Source organism: Balaenoptera ricei, chromosome 1 (assembly GCF_028023285.1).
Source record: "Balaenoptera ricei isolate mBalRic1 chromosome 1, mBalRic1.hap2, whole genome shotgun sequence".
NCBI classification, from domain to species: Eukaryota; Metazoa; Chordata; class Mammalia; order Artiodactyla; family Balaenopteridae; genus Balaenoptera; species Balaenoptera ricei.
In genome coordinates this window covers 76153743-76172112 of record NC_082639.1, presented here as the reverse complement: position 1 = coordinate 76172112, position 18370 = coordinate 76153743, and the positions used below count along the sequence as shown (strand labels likewise).

The following is an 18370-nucleotide window of genomic DNA, read 5'->3' as shown; positions in this document are numbered from 1 at the left end:
CAATTAATATTAGCTACTATTATTTCATAAGAGAATCCTAACAAAATAAGGAAAATATAACTAAACTGGAGAAAGCATATGCAAAACACCGACACTAATGAAAATAGAGAAAAACTGTACTCTTGTTACATGGGAAAGACAAAATTGTTTATAAAATTTAAAGAAGATAAATGTGTTCATGTTTATGCCTAGACAAGATAACTAATTGAAAAGTTAAAAAGTTTTAAAACCATTAAAATTAAATTCACTTAAAATATGTTTCATTAGCATATATAGGAAATTTTGACTTCTAAGTCATGTGATTATAGTAGGATTTTAAGTTCAGTGGAAGTTGACGCAGATTCTTATTACCTGCACCATTGTCCCATAGCTCTAATGTTACTTGATGTCCATCTTCGGTTTCTATAACGGCTGTTACATTGATTCCCAGTACAGGCAAAAACCCTTGACTGACTTGTGCATAAACAATCAGTAGGTTAGGGTAATGGGCTGCATTTTGACTTGTGAACTGTTGCAATTACTAGGAGTGTAGTAGGACTTCTTGCTCGAGTAGTCACTGTCAGCATTTGCATTTGAAGGCTGGCATGATTATTTAGAAGGCTGTAAGTCCAAGTACCTGTCTGAAAATTTTAAAAATAGCTATTTGAGAGCTTTTGTAATATCTTCCTACTCCTGTATATGATGTTATCTTCATTTTTTCCTCAAAATTGGTTGATAAAGCATGGAGAAAATAAAAAAATATTCTTACCTCTGCAATACCTGGTATTCAAAGATAAGCAGATAGAATATTTAGCTTATCTTCTTTGAAATCTGAGGTTTTATATTTCTTTCCTTGTGGATCTTGGAGAAGAATTTCTGGCTTTTGTATTGTCCATGTGACAACAAAGAAAGTGGCATTTCCAATTGTACTGTCCACAGGCACTGTACCATTTATCCATTTCCTTCCTGTAATTGTCAAGGCTTTGCTTTCCAACTGTTACATAAATAAAAACAACAAACATGTGAAACTGATTTGTTATTACAGTTAGTAACATTTCAAAGTTTAGTCAGTTCAGAGTAATTCTAAATATACTTTTAAGATTTCAATTAAAATAACTAAGAATGATTTTGAAGAATTTTGCAAATGAAAAGCATTTATACTGATAAAAAATAGAAAAATCAAAAGAAAAAGTGACTATAAGTGTCACAAAAAGCAAATTCAATAAGGATATTACACCTGAAATGTTTTCAGGAAGAATAGTTATTTATTAGAGAAAGAAGTTACTATTTAGGATAATAAAAAGTTATTACAGGGCTTCCCTGGTGGCGCAGTGGTTGAGAGTCTCCCTGCCAATGCAGGGGACACGGGTTCGAGCCCTGGTCTGGGAAGATCCCGCATGCCGCGGAGCAACTGGGCCCGTGAGCCACAACTACTGAGCCTGCGCTCCGCAACAGGAGAGGCCGCGACAGTAAGAGGCCCGCGCACCGCGATGAAGAGTGGCCCCCGCTCGCCGCAACTGAAGAAAGCCCTTGCACGGAAACAAAGACGCATCACAGTCAAAAATAAATAAATTAATTAATTAAAAAAAAAAAAGGGTCACTAAATCAGAATGGGATGCCCGCATACATTTATTTAAAAAAAAAAAAAGTTATTACAAGTGTGAAAAGGCGAAGAATTTTTTTTAAAGATACTGACCTGAATAGCCTGCTGAGTGATGCTGCCACTTCTAGATGAAATTCTACTGAAAGCATTAGTAAGGCCATTTATCTCTTTATTGGCATAAAAACAATGTCCTCCCAAAATGGAATTTTATTTACCTTTATAATACTAATTTTATTTTATTTTATTTTTTAAATTTTTATTGGAGTATATAGTTGATTCACAATGTTGTGTTAGTTTCAGGTATACAGCAAAGCGAATCAGTTATACATATACATATATCCACTCTTTTTTAGATTCTTTTCCCTGTTGAGTAGAGTTCCCTGTGCTATACAGTAGGTCCTTATTAGTTATCTATTTTATATATAGTAGTGTGTATATGTCAATCCCAGTCTCCCAATTTATCCCTCCCCCTGCTTTCACCCCTGGTAGCCATAAGTTTGTTTTCTACATCTGTGACTCTTTCTGTTTTGTAAATGAGTTCATTTGTACCATTTTTTTAGATTCCACATATAAGCGATATCATATGATATTTGTCTTTCTCTGTCTGACTTCACTCAGTATGACAGTCTCTAGGTCCATCCTTGTTGCTGCAAATGGCATTATTTCATTCATTATTATGGCTGAGTAATATTCCATATAATACTAATTTTAAATGGGAAAATCATGTTTGCTATTTTTTTTAAATTATTTATTTATTTATTTATTTATTTATTTATTTATGGCTGAGTTGGGTCTTCGTTTCTGCGCGAGGGCTTTCTCTAGTTGTGGCAAGCAGGGGCCACTCTTCATCGCGGTGTGCGGGCCTCTCACTATCGCGGCCTCTCTTGTTGTGGAGCACAGGCTCCAGACGCGCAGGCTCAGTAGTTGTGGCTCACGGGCCCAGTTGCTCCGCGGCATGTGGGATCCTCCCAGACCAGGGCTCGAACCCCCGTCCCCTGCATTGGCAGGCAGACTCTCAACCACTGCGCCATCAGGGAAGCCCATGTTTGCTATTATACTCTTATCAATATACTATAAAATACATTAAAAAATTTCTTTTTAAACTTACAGAAGATGAATTTCCCAGACCTTAGGAACTTTTAGTATATCAGTATCCTAGATGTAATCCTACAATAACTAAACCTTGCTCAAAATATGTTAGAACAAAGAAAAAACTAGCCAAATATTATTTTTATATCAATCATTAGATTTAAGTGCTTTCCACATTAGTAAAGCTGATCTAATCACCAAATAACATTATGAAAATTAAAGACAATTTTTAAACTAGCTGCTTATTTTCTAGTTGTATCTAAGATATACCAAAACAATTAGAGAATGACAGTTTAGAATAAAGTAAAAATTGATTAAGTGCAGAAAATAAATGATACAGGAGTTAATGAAGAGGGAGATAACTTAGGTGTCAGGAGCTGGAAAAGAATGGATTTCAGAGAGCAAGACTTGGTAATCAGGTCTCTAACTCTAGCCTTGGGCAAATCATTTCTATTCTCTAGGTTTATATTTCTTCCTCAGTGAAATAGGGCTATTTGAATCTCTACTTTAAGATTGAGCAGGACAGATACTGAGCCAGAATTTTGGAACTGCAGTTGAATTTCATTAGTAACCATGGAGAAAGAAGTTTCATTTTGGTGGTATTGGTAGAAAGTGGTGAGAAATGAATGAAGACAGAAAATGTTGACTAATATCAGAAAAAGCTAATATAGGTAGAAATGGAGAGAAGTGGGGGTGGGGAGAGGAAATATATTAATTTGAAGGACAAGGACAAGGAAAGGACAAAGATTAATTTTTTAGGATAGGAAAATTTTGAGCAGTTTGTAGTTTAAGGGGAAAGAGCCCCTGGAATGAGAGAAACTGAAAAAGTGTTTTCTATTCAAACTCTATTCCAAAGGTTTACCTGTCATATCTGACAGTGTCTCCAGTTCTTTGGCAGCAGAAGGTCCCAGAGCAATGGTATGGATGATCGCACCACTTTGTTTTACCTCCTCAAAGCATAAGTTTATTTCATTATCTTCCCCATCAGTTAGTAATATGATTTCAGAACCAGAAGTGCTTTGGTTACTGTGGATAACTGCCTGATAGTAAAAAACCAGATTATTAATTATACAATATAATATCTAAATAAATAAAACTAAGAATAAATCTGTTCTTTAGTCTTGTAGAAGTCTTTAGGCCTATGCATCAGAGTAGGCAAAAGGAAACTTTGTTTGTATTGTCATTCCAGGTTTTGTTGATTTGGAAATGAGTGTAACATACAATGGTCTTGTAGGTTTCCAAAGGCAGAATGTTAACAGTGCTTTCACATATACTTAAGCTACCCAAGAGAGAAAGAATAAAACACTGAGAACAATATCTAACACATAGTAAGTACTCAATGAATGTTAGCTATTATTATTATCCCAGGAGATACTTGGGGTAGAGGCAAATGACCCAGGCAGTTTGGAAGGTTGCACACTAGACAACATTTGTAAAGCCATGACTGAAGGCAGGTGTTCAAAGTTAAATGATGTGACGTGCCTTTTAACGCATTTTAGTTGCTAATTGAAGAATCTCAGGATTTCCTGGAAAAAACATTGACCTGTCATGAAGAAGGAAGTTCCTGAATTTATCAAGTATTATAATTTTGGGGGTATTTTCCTGATTTTTACCAAAAGTAGTGGCTAAGACAATTTACTCAGACAAATTGAGAGTAAATTCTTGCTCTGCCATTTGCTAAATAGAATAGCTAGTGTTTAGTTTCTCTATCATTCTTATATATGAATATATATTTATAATAGAGTTCTATAAATAGCTCACTGTAATGATTGCCTTTTTGAACTTTGGAGTAAGAAAGACCAGATTTACCAATTACTGACTCTATGATCTTGAGAAAGATATTTAGTTACTCTGAACCTCAGTTTCTTTATGTGCAAAATGGGCATAAAAACAGTGCCTGACTAAAAAATTAATGGTAACGATAAAGTAAGATCATGAATGTAAAGCATTTAACATAGGCACTAATGTAGTATATGCTCAATAAATTTCAGATATTATTATGATTCTGTAAGTAAAAGCTTATATGTTGATATGGTTTCTTTACATGAGTAACAGAGGTTTTTTAATGTTTGAATGTAATTTGATATAATCTCTTCAGTAATAGACTCTGTGGTCAAAATGTCATAGCTATATATCAAAACATTAAGAAAAACATATAAGAACCAACATGTGCAAACATTATAACATATTCCCAAGATATAGTACTGTCATATTTTAGAAGTGAGTAGACATATATAAGAATTATGATTTTTATAATAATAGCAATCCTTTCTTGAGCACTTGTTTATCTTTTTTATTGAATTATAGTTGATTTACAATGTTATATTAGTTTCAGGTGTACAACATAGTAATTCACTCTTTATGAATTATACTCTATTTAAAGTTATTACAAAATAATGGCTATATTTCCCAGTGCTATACAATATATCCTTGTTGCTTACTTATTTTATATGTAGTAGTTTGTATCTCTTAATACCATACCCTAATCTTGCACCTTTCCCTTTCCTGTCCCCACTGGTAACCACTAGAGTGTTCTCTATATCTGTGAGTCTGTTTCTGTTTTGTTATATACATTCATTTGTGTTATTTTCTAGATTCTACATATAATTGATAACAGAGTTTTTGTCTTTCTCTGTCTGACTTATTTTCCTAAGCATCATACCCTCTAGGTCCATCCACATTGTTGCAAATGGAAGAATTCCATTCTTTTTTATGGCTGAGTAATATTCCATTGTATATATGTATTGTATATATACATACATACACCCTACATCTTCTTTATTCATTCATCTCTTGATGAACACTTGGGTTGCTTCCATATCATGGCTATTGTAAATGATGTTGCTATGAACATTAGGGGAGCCCTTATTTATCTGACATAGTTCCTATTAAATGAGATAGGTTCTGTTACTTTCCACGTTTCATTACTTGAGGAAACTGAGACTTTGTTAGTTGAGTAACTCACCCACAGTCATTTAGCTAGGCATAATAGAACCAGAATTCTAGGTTTGTCTGGATCTAGAACTTGTGTGTTTTCTTAAAGCAATATGATTTACAGCAAACAGATATCATGAGGAAAGCTAAGAGATGATATTAACTAGTGGCCAAAATAAGAGTAACACTCTCCACTTTTTAGCTGAGGCAATGAGAGGATCAGTGAAAGGAAACGGTTTTCCTTTCACTGAAAAAGAATATAAATAGGCTTAAATAGAGGCTGTCTTAGGTTGGAAGAAATTCAAATGAGTACTGAAGGTGTTTTAATATAGTTCACAATTTTTATTTCATTAAACTTCTATGTATCTGTCTTGAGTTTGGTACTATACTTGAGGAACTACCTCTATCTTTGTGATTTTTAAATGTCAATTTAACTTGATGAACTGGGGCTTTCTTTATCCGTAATATAAAAATATTAGTAATCTCCCTCTTCCACAATCCCCTTAACAGCATTATTTTCTCCTCATAGAAATTCAGACTATGGGAGTGATAAAGAAATGAGGAGCTCCTAACTAAGTAATGATGATTATGTGCACACAGGATTTTTCTTCCCTTTAACCACTCCTCAGCACAGCTCAGTTCCTCAAGGGCATGTTGGTGAAATAACCACACTCAGAGAGGATCCAACTATGAACAATAGTCAACAGAAGGTCTTTAAAAATTATTTAAGTGAGGGACCTCTAAGCTCATGACCCTTGTTCCAAGAGAGCTGGACAAAATTAAAAGCAATGATAAATGGCAAGTGATATTTAGAAAAGCATTCTTATTTTACCTGGAATCCTGCTTTGAGTCCCCTGCAAATTGAAGTTCCACCATCAGCTTCTTGAGGCAGATTTTGGTAAACATTATCATCAGTTATTTTTGTTAGATGATTTTGGATTTCAGCAACACTGTCAAATGTAACCATCCCAACCAAGGATCCCTTTTTGATAATTTGAATCAAGTGTAGTTCTGCTGCTTGATTCATTCGAAAGAGACGCTCTTGGGCTTCCCTGGTGGTGCAGTGGTTGAGAATCTGCCTGCCAATGCAGGGCACACGGATTCGAGCCCTGGTCTGGGAGGATCCCACATGCCGCGGAGCAACTGGGCCCGTGAGCCACAACTACTGAGCCTGCGCATCTGGAGCCTGTGCTCCGCAACAAGAGAGGCCGCGATAGTGAGAGGCCCGCACACCGTGATGAAGAGTGGCCCCCGCTTGCCGCAGCTGGAGAAAGCCCTCGCCCAGAAACGAAGACCCAACACAGCCAAAAATAAATATAAAAAAAATAAATTAATTAATTAAAAAAAAAAAGAAAGAGATGGTCTTCCTGTAAGAAAAAGATGTCTGAACAATTCCTGAGTTTCCTCCAACCTTGACAGATTGGTGAAAGACAAAGTTCATGGGCCAGAGATCATAATAATAATTGATTACTGTATTTTAGCGTTTAACTTCTTCATTATATTATAAGGAAATAATATTAAAGAAAAACTTTAAAAATCAGTCATGTTATACTTGGAAAAGCCTTAAAATTTTATACCTTCTTCTTGAACAGTAAGGAAATATTTTTAAAAAGCACACAAAAATGTTTGTTGCAACATAATTTTTGATAAGTTGAAAATCACCAAAATGTCCAATAATGGGGGTTATTTGACTAAATTATAATATGTGCATACCATATGACCTTTAAAACTTGTGTCATGGAATCGTGTTTTTCCTTGGGGAGTGTTTAAGGTATAGTAAGTAAAAAAATCATATTATAAAACATTATATAAGATATAATCACATTTCTGAGGAGGAAAAACAAAATACATGAACAGAAAAAAGATAGGAATGACATATGCTCCGTAGAATTATGGATGATTTTTGTCTTTTCTTTTTGTTCAGTTATGTTATTTCTAGTTTGCTAGAACTAAAAGTTAAAGAATAAACATCATCCATAATCCAATAACCTTAATATAACAATTATTTTTATTTTAGTATATTATCTTCTAGTGCTTGTCCATATAAAATCACTGTACTAAAATTTATTAGAATAATAAAAATATTTTTTCGTTAGCTTAGTAGAACTAAACCTAAGATTAAATTATATTTCTATTAGCTTAAATACCTAATTTAGGAGAGCTAACAAATAAACGTCTTACTGAATTCATGCTTCCAGATTTATCAAATAACAAACAGACTACCTGCTGTTTGGACTTGAGTAACGAAAATGTAGGATGAGTCGGTGGATTCATTTCTGTCATGGGAGATATATTCTGAAAGTCATCAGAGTCCATGATTACATCCCATGTGGTTCTGCCATTGCACATTTTGTTTTGTAGGTTTGGAGCTTCTGTATCGTGTGTTTTTTCTGTACAAAATTCAGTCACCTGGGAAAAATCAGTTGAAAGACAATAGTACGGTAACTGACGAGGCATTACCTTCCTTTCCAAATATACAGTTGGCTGCCTTATACATCCTCCACAGATTTTATCTCCTGACAATTAAAAATTGTTTCATAATCTAACATTCTCACATCCATTTTGCATACTTGAATGGAGAAAAAGCAAATTAAAACCATCACTATGCACTGGAAATTTATTTGGTAATTCTTTTAGGTATAGGTAGATCATAGCACTGGGGGATGATGGCGGCTGACGCAACTGCTTAAGCTAACTTCTTACTTTCCCTTCTAGACTCTTGGGGGACTCAAGCCTTGAAATAAGTTTAATGGAAAAAGGGACAGGATTTGCAGTAATTTCTAGCTTCCCCCTAAAAGTGGGGTAAAGAAAATGGCCTTCTTTAATTGCCTAAGTATTTTCTATCTCTTTATAGTTTATTGAAAAACTTGAGAACAGATATTCTAACAATCTCAAATGTAATTGGCTCTGGTGAACTTAGACATAAATAAAATAATATTCCCCAAAAAATAATGAAAGTGTGGGAAGAAAATGAGGAAATGTGATTGCTTCTCTTTGAGTTGCAAATGGTGAGTTGTATCCAGTAATTCTGCCAAATATTTCATTACTATAGAATCTATGAAAATCCTCCAAGTTTTGAAAACCTAGTAACTTGGAAAAACACTAGCATAAACTAGTAGCATTCAGGAAAGGATTCGTCTTGCGGTAAAGCCTCAGCTTTATAAATATCATTTTGTTTTTTTAAATGCCCTCCTCATATAAATCTCCTGCTGTAAGCTCAGATTTAGAACTAAATTATTAAACTTGAATACCTTTTATTCAAGTTTTAAGAGTTTGTTTTCCTTCTGTTAAGTTTCTGATCTACATTTTTCAGAAGGGGTTATATTGGATGGGAGAAAAATATAGTTTTCAGTCAAAACAGTGATTTATAATCAACTTGATGATATGAAATGCCTACCAAATGTGGCTCCTCTTGCTACTGTCACTGCCTTTATTCAGGGCCTTCAGGTCTCTTATCTGCCTATTGCCATGGCCCTCCAACTGGTCTCCCTGCCTCCACTATCTCACTTCCTTTTGTTTTTCACAGTCAAAAACAAATTATCATCCTGAAAGGATAAGCTGGTTACATCACTAGTCTGAAGTTGATAAAATAAAATCCAAACACCTTAGTTTTGTAGGTTCCAATTTTGTGTTTCAATCTCATTTCTTGCTTCTTCTTCCTCACCATGTATGCTTTGCTTATAGAACACTGAACTTTCTCCTGTCCTTAGAGTATGCCAGAAACTTTCACAAGGCTCTCGCTAATACAAATGGAAAAGGAAATTTGTGCAAATTAGAAAAAGGTGCCCTTTTCTCAAGTTCTTTTACTGCTGTCTAACTGAAAAGTGTTCTAATAAATACGAAAATCTTTAGTGACCATGATGCAAGTAATTTGGGCAGTGCTCAACTTGTACAGTCATGTGTGGCATCCTGTATTTTTCTTCTTTTTTTAAATCTTTTTTCTTTCTTTCTTTCTTTTTACATCTTTAGTGGAGTATAATTGCTTTACAATGTTGTGTTAGTTTCTGCTGTATAACAAAGTGAATCAGCTATATGTATACATATTATCCCATTATCCCGTCCCTCTCATCCCTGTATTTTTCCATCTTTGTTTCTGTAAACCTGTTTCTTTGCCTAGAATACCCTTCCCCTTCCTGCTTTAGCAAGTTCATACTAATTTTATTTCCAAATCCCAGCTCAAAACTCATCTCATTAGACACAATTTTCTGACCCCCAATTGGAGACATTTGCTGTACTCTCATGGCACTTAGTTTCTATTTCTTCCTACTTTGTATTCATATTTATTTTTCTTTTATCTCTACCTCTCTCACTAAATTGAGTTCTTCAAGAACAGTTATTTTTAATTATTTCTATATTTTTTCAGTTCCTAACATGGTGCTGGACATGAAGTGGGAATAATGAATTTTAAAGAAAGAAAAGCATGGACTTGAATATTCATTATTTCAGATCATATTTCTCTTGGGTCTGAGCTTATGCCCTGGGTACAGATGCTATGCAATGTATTTAGTCTATGTTACGATAATTAGAAGGTTGTGTTATTATGCACAAGATATATGGTTAAAGTACAGTATTTATCTCTGAGCCATATCTTACATAATTAGTTGCCCTCCATATTTCACTTACATGATTTTCTTTCATTATTATTTATTTTTCAGGTAGGCAGCATGAGTTATCTCCTCATAGTCAAATGCTTTTGGAATTTATAATTTGATACAGACAGTATATATTCCAATTATCCTCTTGTGTCACATGATCTGATATTCTATTTGGATGCTGAACTTTGGCTGCCTTTGTGGATCCAGATTCAGCAGGTTAAAGTGAAACTTCTAGATTCATGTTTCAGATATTCCCAGGAGGGAGTTTTATTAAGCTGGAAAACAATTTCTACTTAAATATCTCATTGGATTCATTTAGGAGTTTTAGAAAAAAATATCGAGTCTATATTTTTACTCAGGTCCTTCATCATTAATGCCCTAGACTCCAAAACAATTTTAAATCTTATTGGAAAGACTAGGCCTTTCCAAACCTCTATGCATAGAAGCCTATGTTGCTAGTAATTTGGTATGTGAAAATTTGCTTCTTTTAAATGTTAGTTTACTATCTAGAGATAGTATACTTTATCTTGATTTGTTGTTTTTGATAACTTTCATATGTTTCATATTTTAAAGTCTTTTTTACATGTTTGGAAACTTTCATTAGGTAGCTATAATATGTTTGCATTAATTAAGCCTGGATTTATCCAGGGAAAGAGACAATTTCCTATTATCCAAATATTTTATAAATTTAAAAAATAAAAAATTTTAAGTTTATTTTATACTCACCTTGTGCTAAGCACTGTAATCGTACTTTCTTTATATTAGCTCTCATAAAACTAACAGCAATAACACTGTAAAGTGAGTTTTATAATTCCTATTTAAAAGACTAGAGAATTAAATCTCAGATTTAGCAGTTTGCTCATAGTAACACAGCTCGAAAATGACAGACTGGGTTTTGACATCAGATCTGTCTGACTCTAAGTCACCTGTTCTTATCTACTGAAGTTTATACATTTAACCAAATATTTCAGGTCAAACATTGGCTTTGGAACTTGAATTATCGTGTTGTTATTTTTTAATCGGTCAGATTGGTGATTGTGAACCTTTCCTCTTTTGTTGTTCTGTAGAGACAGAGCTGTTTATGTTTTCACAATATCACTCTGCAAAACTTAGTGTGCTTTAGTGTGAAGAAAATGGAAAATAGAGACTGTCAGTACTTTCCCAAGCTACAGAATGAATTACTTTGGAATAGTAATATGAATAACACTTAGAAGAAAGAATTAAAAGTAAGGTTGTAGTTCTAGACACAAGTCCACAGAAGTCAAATGAGGGAAGGGATGTAATAAGAAATTCTGTGATGCCAATGAGAAGGGTACAGTTCTACCTCTGAAGAAAAAAAAAAAAGCAGGTTAGTAAGAAAGGGTGGAATAATTTCCAGATACACCCTGACAAGACTGGATACACAGGACTGGATAAAATGGCTATTAATTAACTGTCTTAGTAATTTCCCTTATTTCTATTGGTGTATATAATTTCATAGGAGAAAATCCAGCTTCCCTAATTAATTTTTCCTAAAGGGTTCCTTTGTGAGACTAGAAAAAGAAGGTACTTACAGAATGGAGACTTTGCATAAACATAATGGACTCCCTTGCAGTCTGGGATTTTTCTGGGATGAACATACATTTTGCTTCATACAGCCTTGTCTATGAGTCACCTCTGCATGGCCTTGTCATGCAGCTGCCTCCCTGGCATTTCTTGAAAACCACGTTTATACCAGTAATATGAATTGAACATCTGTGATGAATGAATTAGATTATATTTGTACATGAAGGCCAGAGAAATTATGAATAAAGATTAGCATCCTAAAATCATTCCCTCAGTGATAATTGCTATAGACCATGTACCAAAATTCCATTTTGACAAAAGTAGGCACAGTGTCCTCCCCCTATTTACCATTGATTTCAACAAGAACAGTAATGTTAATTCATATTTCATAATGTTCACTGCTCATTAATGTGATTAATATATCTATTATCCTTGTGACCTTGAGCTTAAGATGATAATTCCTAACTCACAAGGATGTTGTGAAAATTAAGTGAGTTAAGAGATACAGAGGAGTTGCTTCCCAGCAGGGAGGGGAGAGTCAATATAATGCTTAAAACCCTCTTAAATTTCTTATGTATGGTACATATGTACATATATATATATATACACACAAATATATATATTGCTATATAGGTGTATACATATATGCATGTATACCAAACATACAAAACCATGTGTGGTTTTTGTGTTTACAGCATTTTACAATTTACATTTGAAAATCACTGAGCTAGACTGAAAGAAGAAATGAAAATAAACCTTGCATGGAAATGCTTGTGCATTCCAACATTTTGGTCTTTATAAGTAAGATAATTGTCAAGGTCCTGGCAGAGAATGAGGTGGGGTGGGGTATGGGTAAAAGATAAAAGGAGTTCTTGTTTATCTGCAGGATTTACTCCCATTCTGTGTTAATATTAAACTTCAAAACATTAATCTATTTAAATAAATTTATTTGTATTGCAAGGATTAAAGGAGATGGTTAGTCATGTTTTCCAAGAGGGTTAGCTCTAGAGTAAAAGCCTGAAAACTAAACTTACACTGCCTCCAGCAAAGTGCCTGGCACACAGTAGGAGCTCAATAAATGTTATATTAGATACTTGTTTTTACTAATATATCTCTTTTTATGACTGATAAGGAAACATTTATTTTTCATTAATTTATTAAAAATTGGTTGTTTGATACATTCTTTGTTTAGCTTTTACTTTGTACCATGCCCAAGGCTAGGGGATTAAAAAAAAAAATCAGCCCTCAAGGATCTTAAAACACAGACAATTACTGCCCAGTGTGACAGAAGCCCATGCACATTGCTTTGGGAACAGTGTCAAGGATGTCTAACCCCAAATGGAGGGAGAGGAAAGACACTTAGGGAAGAAGCATTTAAACTGAGTCTTGAAGGATGAACAAGCATTGTTTGAATAAGGGAGATGGTGCTGGGAGGAGTTGCGTGGGAGGAGGTGACAGTAATGAGTGTCCTGGGTTGAAAGCCTCCTCTGTGTGAAAGATTCCAGGCAGCTTAGGAGAGATAAAGCAAACAACACAAAGGCATTTTTCTACCACACCTCTTTTCTCTAATATGTTTTTTTATCCTAAAGACTTATTTTCTATTACACTGATTTCTATTGTTCTTTAATACTCATTAACTACTCCATGTGCTTGACATTTTTAATTTAAATATCTCGTCTATTCATAAATAGGACCTGTCTAAATCTACCCAGAATTATACTTCTTAAAAAATAATTTTCTCACTTATCCTTATGAAAAGTACTTCTTTAAGCTCAAGATTAAATGAAAAATAAATATATTTAATATGAGGCTCTAACAGTTTAATTGATTTCAATGAAACAGATTCACCTTAAAAACTTATGAATCAAACGGAATAAAAGATTGGGTAGGAACTTGAACTCTAATTCTCAGATATCTTAAGTTTTAGGGTACAACTTTTTTCTTTCTCTTTCCTCTGACAATAACATATTTTTAGTACAACTCCCATGAATACTGAAGTTTTTCCCAAATTTTGATTGATCTTGATTCCAAGGTGTAATACCAGAAATTGTTGGATAGATATATAGTGGGGCAGGTTGGATATTGCAATTAACTCTATGAGCATTCAACCACTGAGGTAGCCTTTGTTTGCCAAGTACAGAAAATTAAAAAGTCATAAGTGAAAAGTTTTGAAAACAGATTTGTTTAATAGAATGATACCTTGTTGCTTCAATAGTGTTTCTTCTGGAAATATAGAATGGCTGGTCCACATTATACTTATCAAATATTCCCCGTCGGAGATGGGCCCACTCATGGACAAATACTCTGCCTATGAGAGAATATTGCCACTTATAAATTTATGTTTAAAATACACGTATCCCGGCTTTATGAAAGTTCACGTTACACCGCTTCACTTTTACGAAAGACCTTAGTACCTGTTTTTGCTAACAGAAAGAAGTTTGAAGAGAACTTTCGCTTTTATGAAAAAAGGCGAAAAGTAAAAATAGCAATCAGCATTTGTTTCGCAGCCAGCTGTTTTACAGACAGCACACACCCAGAGCAGGAAGAATGGCACCACCAAGCTCCTTCCCTGGGAACTGCACTCAGCATCTCACCCTCAAACCCCATAGATTTGAACTGTGTCTGTGAGCATCTGTGCTTTATCTCGACATATTTTGTTCATCTGTTAACAAGATGTGTCCTAAGGTAATTGCTTCTTTGCTGTATACAATTTTGACTTATGAAAGGTTTCATAGAAACGCTTCTTTTGGATAGTGGGGGAAACCTGTATTTAACTATTTTCCTTATATTTTAAGTCTCCCTTCCCCATATCCTCAACCTAACTGAGTCAAGGAAATCTAGAAATTGACAACTTTCATTAGGCCAAAGAAGTTAAAATGGGTTAGTATCAATAAATGGTTAATTTTATTATTAAACACACACAAAAATAAATATAATTAGGTTGAACATAGCTAGTAAATTTCCAAAGGTATTAATACCTATTTTTTCCTTTAAAAATAAAAAAAAACAACCCATTAATCACAATGTTATATTTGTTTCCAGTGGAAATAAAAATAGAAGTATAAAATAGATATCCCTACCTCAGGACCCATAGATAGGCAAATTATTAGTCAACAAGAAGTTTGGAGTAAAATGTATATATTGTCCTTTTTCTCCACATTTTCCATGTTGAAGTGTATAGGGATCATCTCCATATTTTAGGTAAGGATTAGCAACTATGACATCTGCCTAAAAAGCAGAAGAGCAAACAAGCCAAAACAGATCCCAAGAGCAATAGAAACAAGGAATTTTTCATCTAAATTAAGACCAGTAATATTATTAATTTAAATACTGAAGTAGTCATTAGTAATTACTAAAAAATTATGAGTATTAATTTTTTTAAATCACAGGAAGAAAGAAACAGTTTAGGAGCTAGATAAAATACCCTACCTGGTCATATGCTTCTTGTTTTGGCATTAAGTACTCAGATTTTGACTTCCACGTCATTGGAATTAAAATGCTTACATTCCTGAAATAAACTCTTCGTTTGGTGGCATGAAACAGGTAAGTAGAAGCTTCAGTTACCATTTCCTGACAAAATTAAAAATACCTTGTAGTAACAATTTCACAATGAAATGAACATGAAAGTGTACATACAAACAAGAAGAAGCTAATTTAAGCCCCTCTCCCCAAATATTTTGGCAAAGACTAACTGAAAAATAGGTTACATTTTACTATATTTCTCTAGTCTGTAAACTCTCATTTTTATATACTTAGAAATCAATTCTTTATTTTTCACTTATCCAGACCTGCATTCAGCGTTATGGGTTGGAGCAGGGAGTGAGGGTGCTAGGTGAGATATAAAGGTGATTAAGACTGGCAGTCTGTTGGCAAGTTGCTTATTGAATTGAACAGAGGTGCTTAAAATGGGGTTGGGAGTTTAAAGTTTGGTAGATTTTATACTGTTGTTAATTGAAAAAACTATTTTGCTAGATTTATTTTGAGTTATCTTCTCATAAGGAATGTGTTCATAAAAGGCAAAGTTTTACCAAGCAGTGATTTTCTGAAAATATGAAGGTCATTGGCTTCAAATTCCAGTTTTGCTACTTATTGTATGACTGTACAAATCACTTAACTTCTCTCAATTTATACAACAAGGGTAATTAATAATCTCTATTCTTGACCACCTCATAGGGATATTGAGAGGATCAAAGAAAGTAGTATATATTAGAGTGCTATATATAGAGTATTTTATTATAATGACTAACCCAGATAAAATTAGGAAGTAAGTCAGCTTCAAAAATAAGTAATATTTTCTTTAAGATCAGATACGTAAGAATTTCAAAATTTTTAGAGTTGAACAAGTATGAACAACTGAAAAAACTGAAAAAATATATAAGATAATGAACCTCTAGGGCTTAAATGGAGGTTAGTTATTGAAACATTATAAAAGTAACTTCATAAAGATCAAATTAGAAAATAATTCTCCAGTAGCTCGAAGGTCTTTCTTTTAGCTTAATGAGTTGAAAAAATATTAGTAGTTTGGCCTTTTAATAATTCATTTGGAGAATGACTAATGCTATTAATATATAATACATAATATTTAAACTAAGCAGATATTAATCTTGACAGTTTAGATACATGCTATATAAATGACGAATACTGTCTAAGCAATTTTGGAAAGTTACAACTCTGTGTGAATGTGTGTATGTGCCTAGGCAACATGAGTTGAAAATACTCAATGAAATAAATATAAATGGATAATAAAATTTTCACTTACCTTTATGTCTTGAATGAGTTTTTCATCTTCTGGCACACTGGGGTTAATTGCAATGACAGTGCCATCATATCCATTGTTAATCAAATTTACCATTGAGCTTTTCATTCCAGGCAAGAGATGCAAAGTTAGGAACAGAATAACATTCAGAGTGAGCACCATTTTTTCGCATGTTACAATAAACCTATTGGAAATATAAGGAGAGTATTTATGTACCAGCTTAACTCAGAAATTTGACTCTAGACCCAAATATTTGCAAAAATATATTACTAAAATATATATATATATATTATTGCTAAAATATTTTGATGAACTTCTTTATCTTATTCTAAAGAGTTCTTTAATTGTTAAGTAGCAATGGGGATTATGCTGAACATTTATGATACTTTCTAAGACAGCTAAGGTGTTAAATACTCATTGAATTGAGCAATTCTTTTAGATTGTTTGTGTAGTCATCATCCTCATCATGGTGATCATTCTTTGTCTTCATTGTCATCATCATCAAATAGTATTAGATATTTTCCAGTTCTGGGATCTGTTTACAGAAAAGTGCTCTGTGGAAGGATGAGGAACTGAAATGAAAAGCACCAGGAAATAACAGATAAAAAAGGCGCGTTTAAAAACAAAACAAACCAAAAATGAATAAAGAAACTAGAGTGAGAGTGGCAGTGAATTAGGATTTCTATTCTTCTTTAGGTGGGAGTCATATTATAAGCACAGTGGTTGGGAACAGCTATGGGTCAAGCGGGAAATGGGGTTTTTTGTTACTTTCTCTGATGACTTCTTGGGTATTTCAGTTTTCAAATAGCACTGAATGCTTGAAGTCCTTGTATAACTTGAAAACTTAAGATGCTTCAATTAGATTTCTTTTTTGGATTGAACACAAATCTGCCAATATTCCTTAGCTTGAAATAGTTGTACACATAGCATTGTAAGCTGGCTTTAGAGTCAGATGAATCTAAACCTGACCCTTGCCTTGGTCATTTAACAGTCATGTGATTCTTTTTAAAAATAGAGGTATAGTTGAGGTACAATATTATATAAGTTTCAGGTGTACAACCTAGTGATTCACAATTTTTAAAGATTATATTACATTTACAGTTATAAAATATTGGCTATATTCCCTGTGTTGTACAGTATATCCTTGTAGCTTATTTTATGCATAGTAGTTTGTAGCTCTTAATCCCCTACCCCTATCTTGCCCGACCCTTCTTCCCTCTTCCCACTGGTAATCACTAGTTCTCTATATCTGTGAGTTTGTTTCCTTTTTTGTTATGTTCACTGGTTTGTTGTATTCTTTATATTTCACATATAAATGAAACCATACAGTATTTGTCTTTCTCTGTCTGACTTATTTCACCTAGCATAATGCCCTCTACATCCATCCATGTTGTCACAAATGGCAAGATTTCATTCTTTTTTATGGGTAATAATCCATTACATATATATACTACATCTTCTTTGTCCATTCATCTATTGATGGGCACTTGGGTTACTTCCATATCTTGGCTATTGTAAATAATGCTACAATGAACATAAGGATGCATATATCTTTTCTATTTCATGTTTTTCTTTTCTTTGGATAAATATCGAGGAGTGGAATTGCTGGATCATACGGTAGTTCTATTTTTTTTATTTTTTGAGAAATCTCCATACTGCTCAGTGTTCTGCTCTTTAAATTAGAGTACAGAAATGAGTAAAACATAGGCTCTGCCTATGAATCCAGTTTCAGAATCCATGTTTTTAAAGTATATGCAACATATACTACTTTTCAAAAGGGTGCATCAGTGAGTATCAGCCTAGAAAATTATTTTGAAAGCAGTTTCTTTTTATTTCTATTACAGACTAGTACTTGACAGTACAAAATCG

General features: G+C 33.6%; 1 protein-coding gene across 1 annotated transcript in view; it reads right to left on the bottom strand.

The window, feature by feature from the left end:
- Window positions 1-16663, bottom strand: part of LOC132367394 (calcium-activated chloride channel regulator 1-like) — a 28087-nt gene extending 11424 nt beyond the window's left edge. The window contains 12 exon segments of the mRNA XM_059925706.1: window positions 352-503; window positions 505-620; window positions 749-973; window positions 1676-1797; window positions 3534-3711; window positions 6438-6652; window positions 7780-8014; window positions 11754-11934; window positions 13945-14053; window positions 14826-14973; window positions 15175-15315; window positions 16505-16663. Of these exon segments, the coding sequence (XP_059781689.1) occupies window positions 352-503; window positions 505-620; window positions 749-973; window positions 1676-1797; window positions 3534-3711; window positions 6438-6652; window positions 7780-8014; window positions 11754-11934; window positions 13945-14053; window positions 14826-14973; window positions 15175-15315; window positions 16505-16663 (1981 nt within the window).
- Window positions 16664-18370: the final 1707 nt, after the last annotated feature.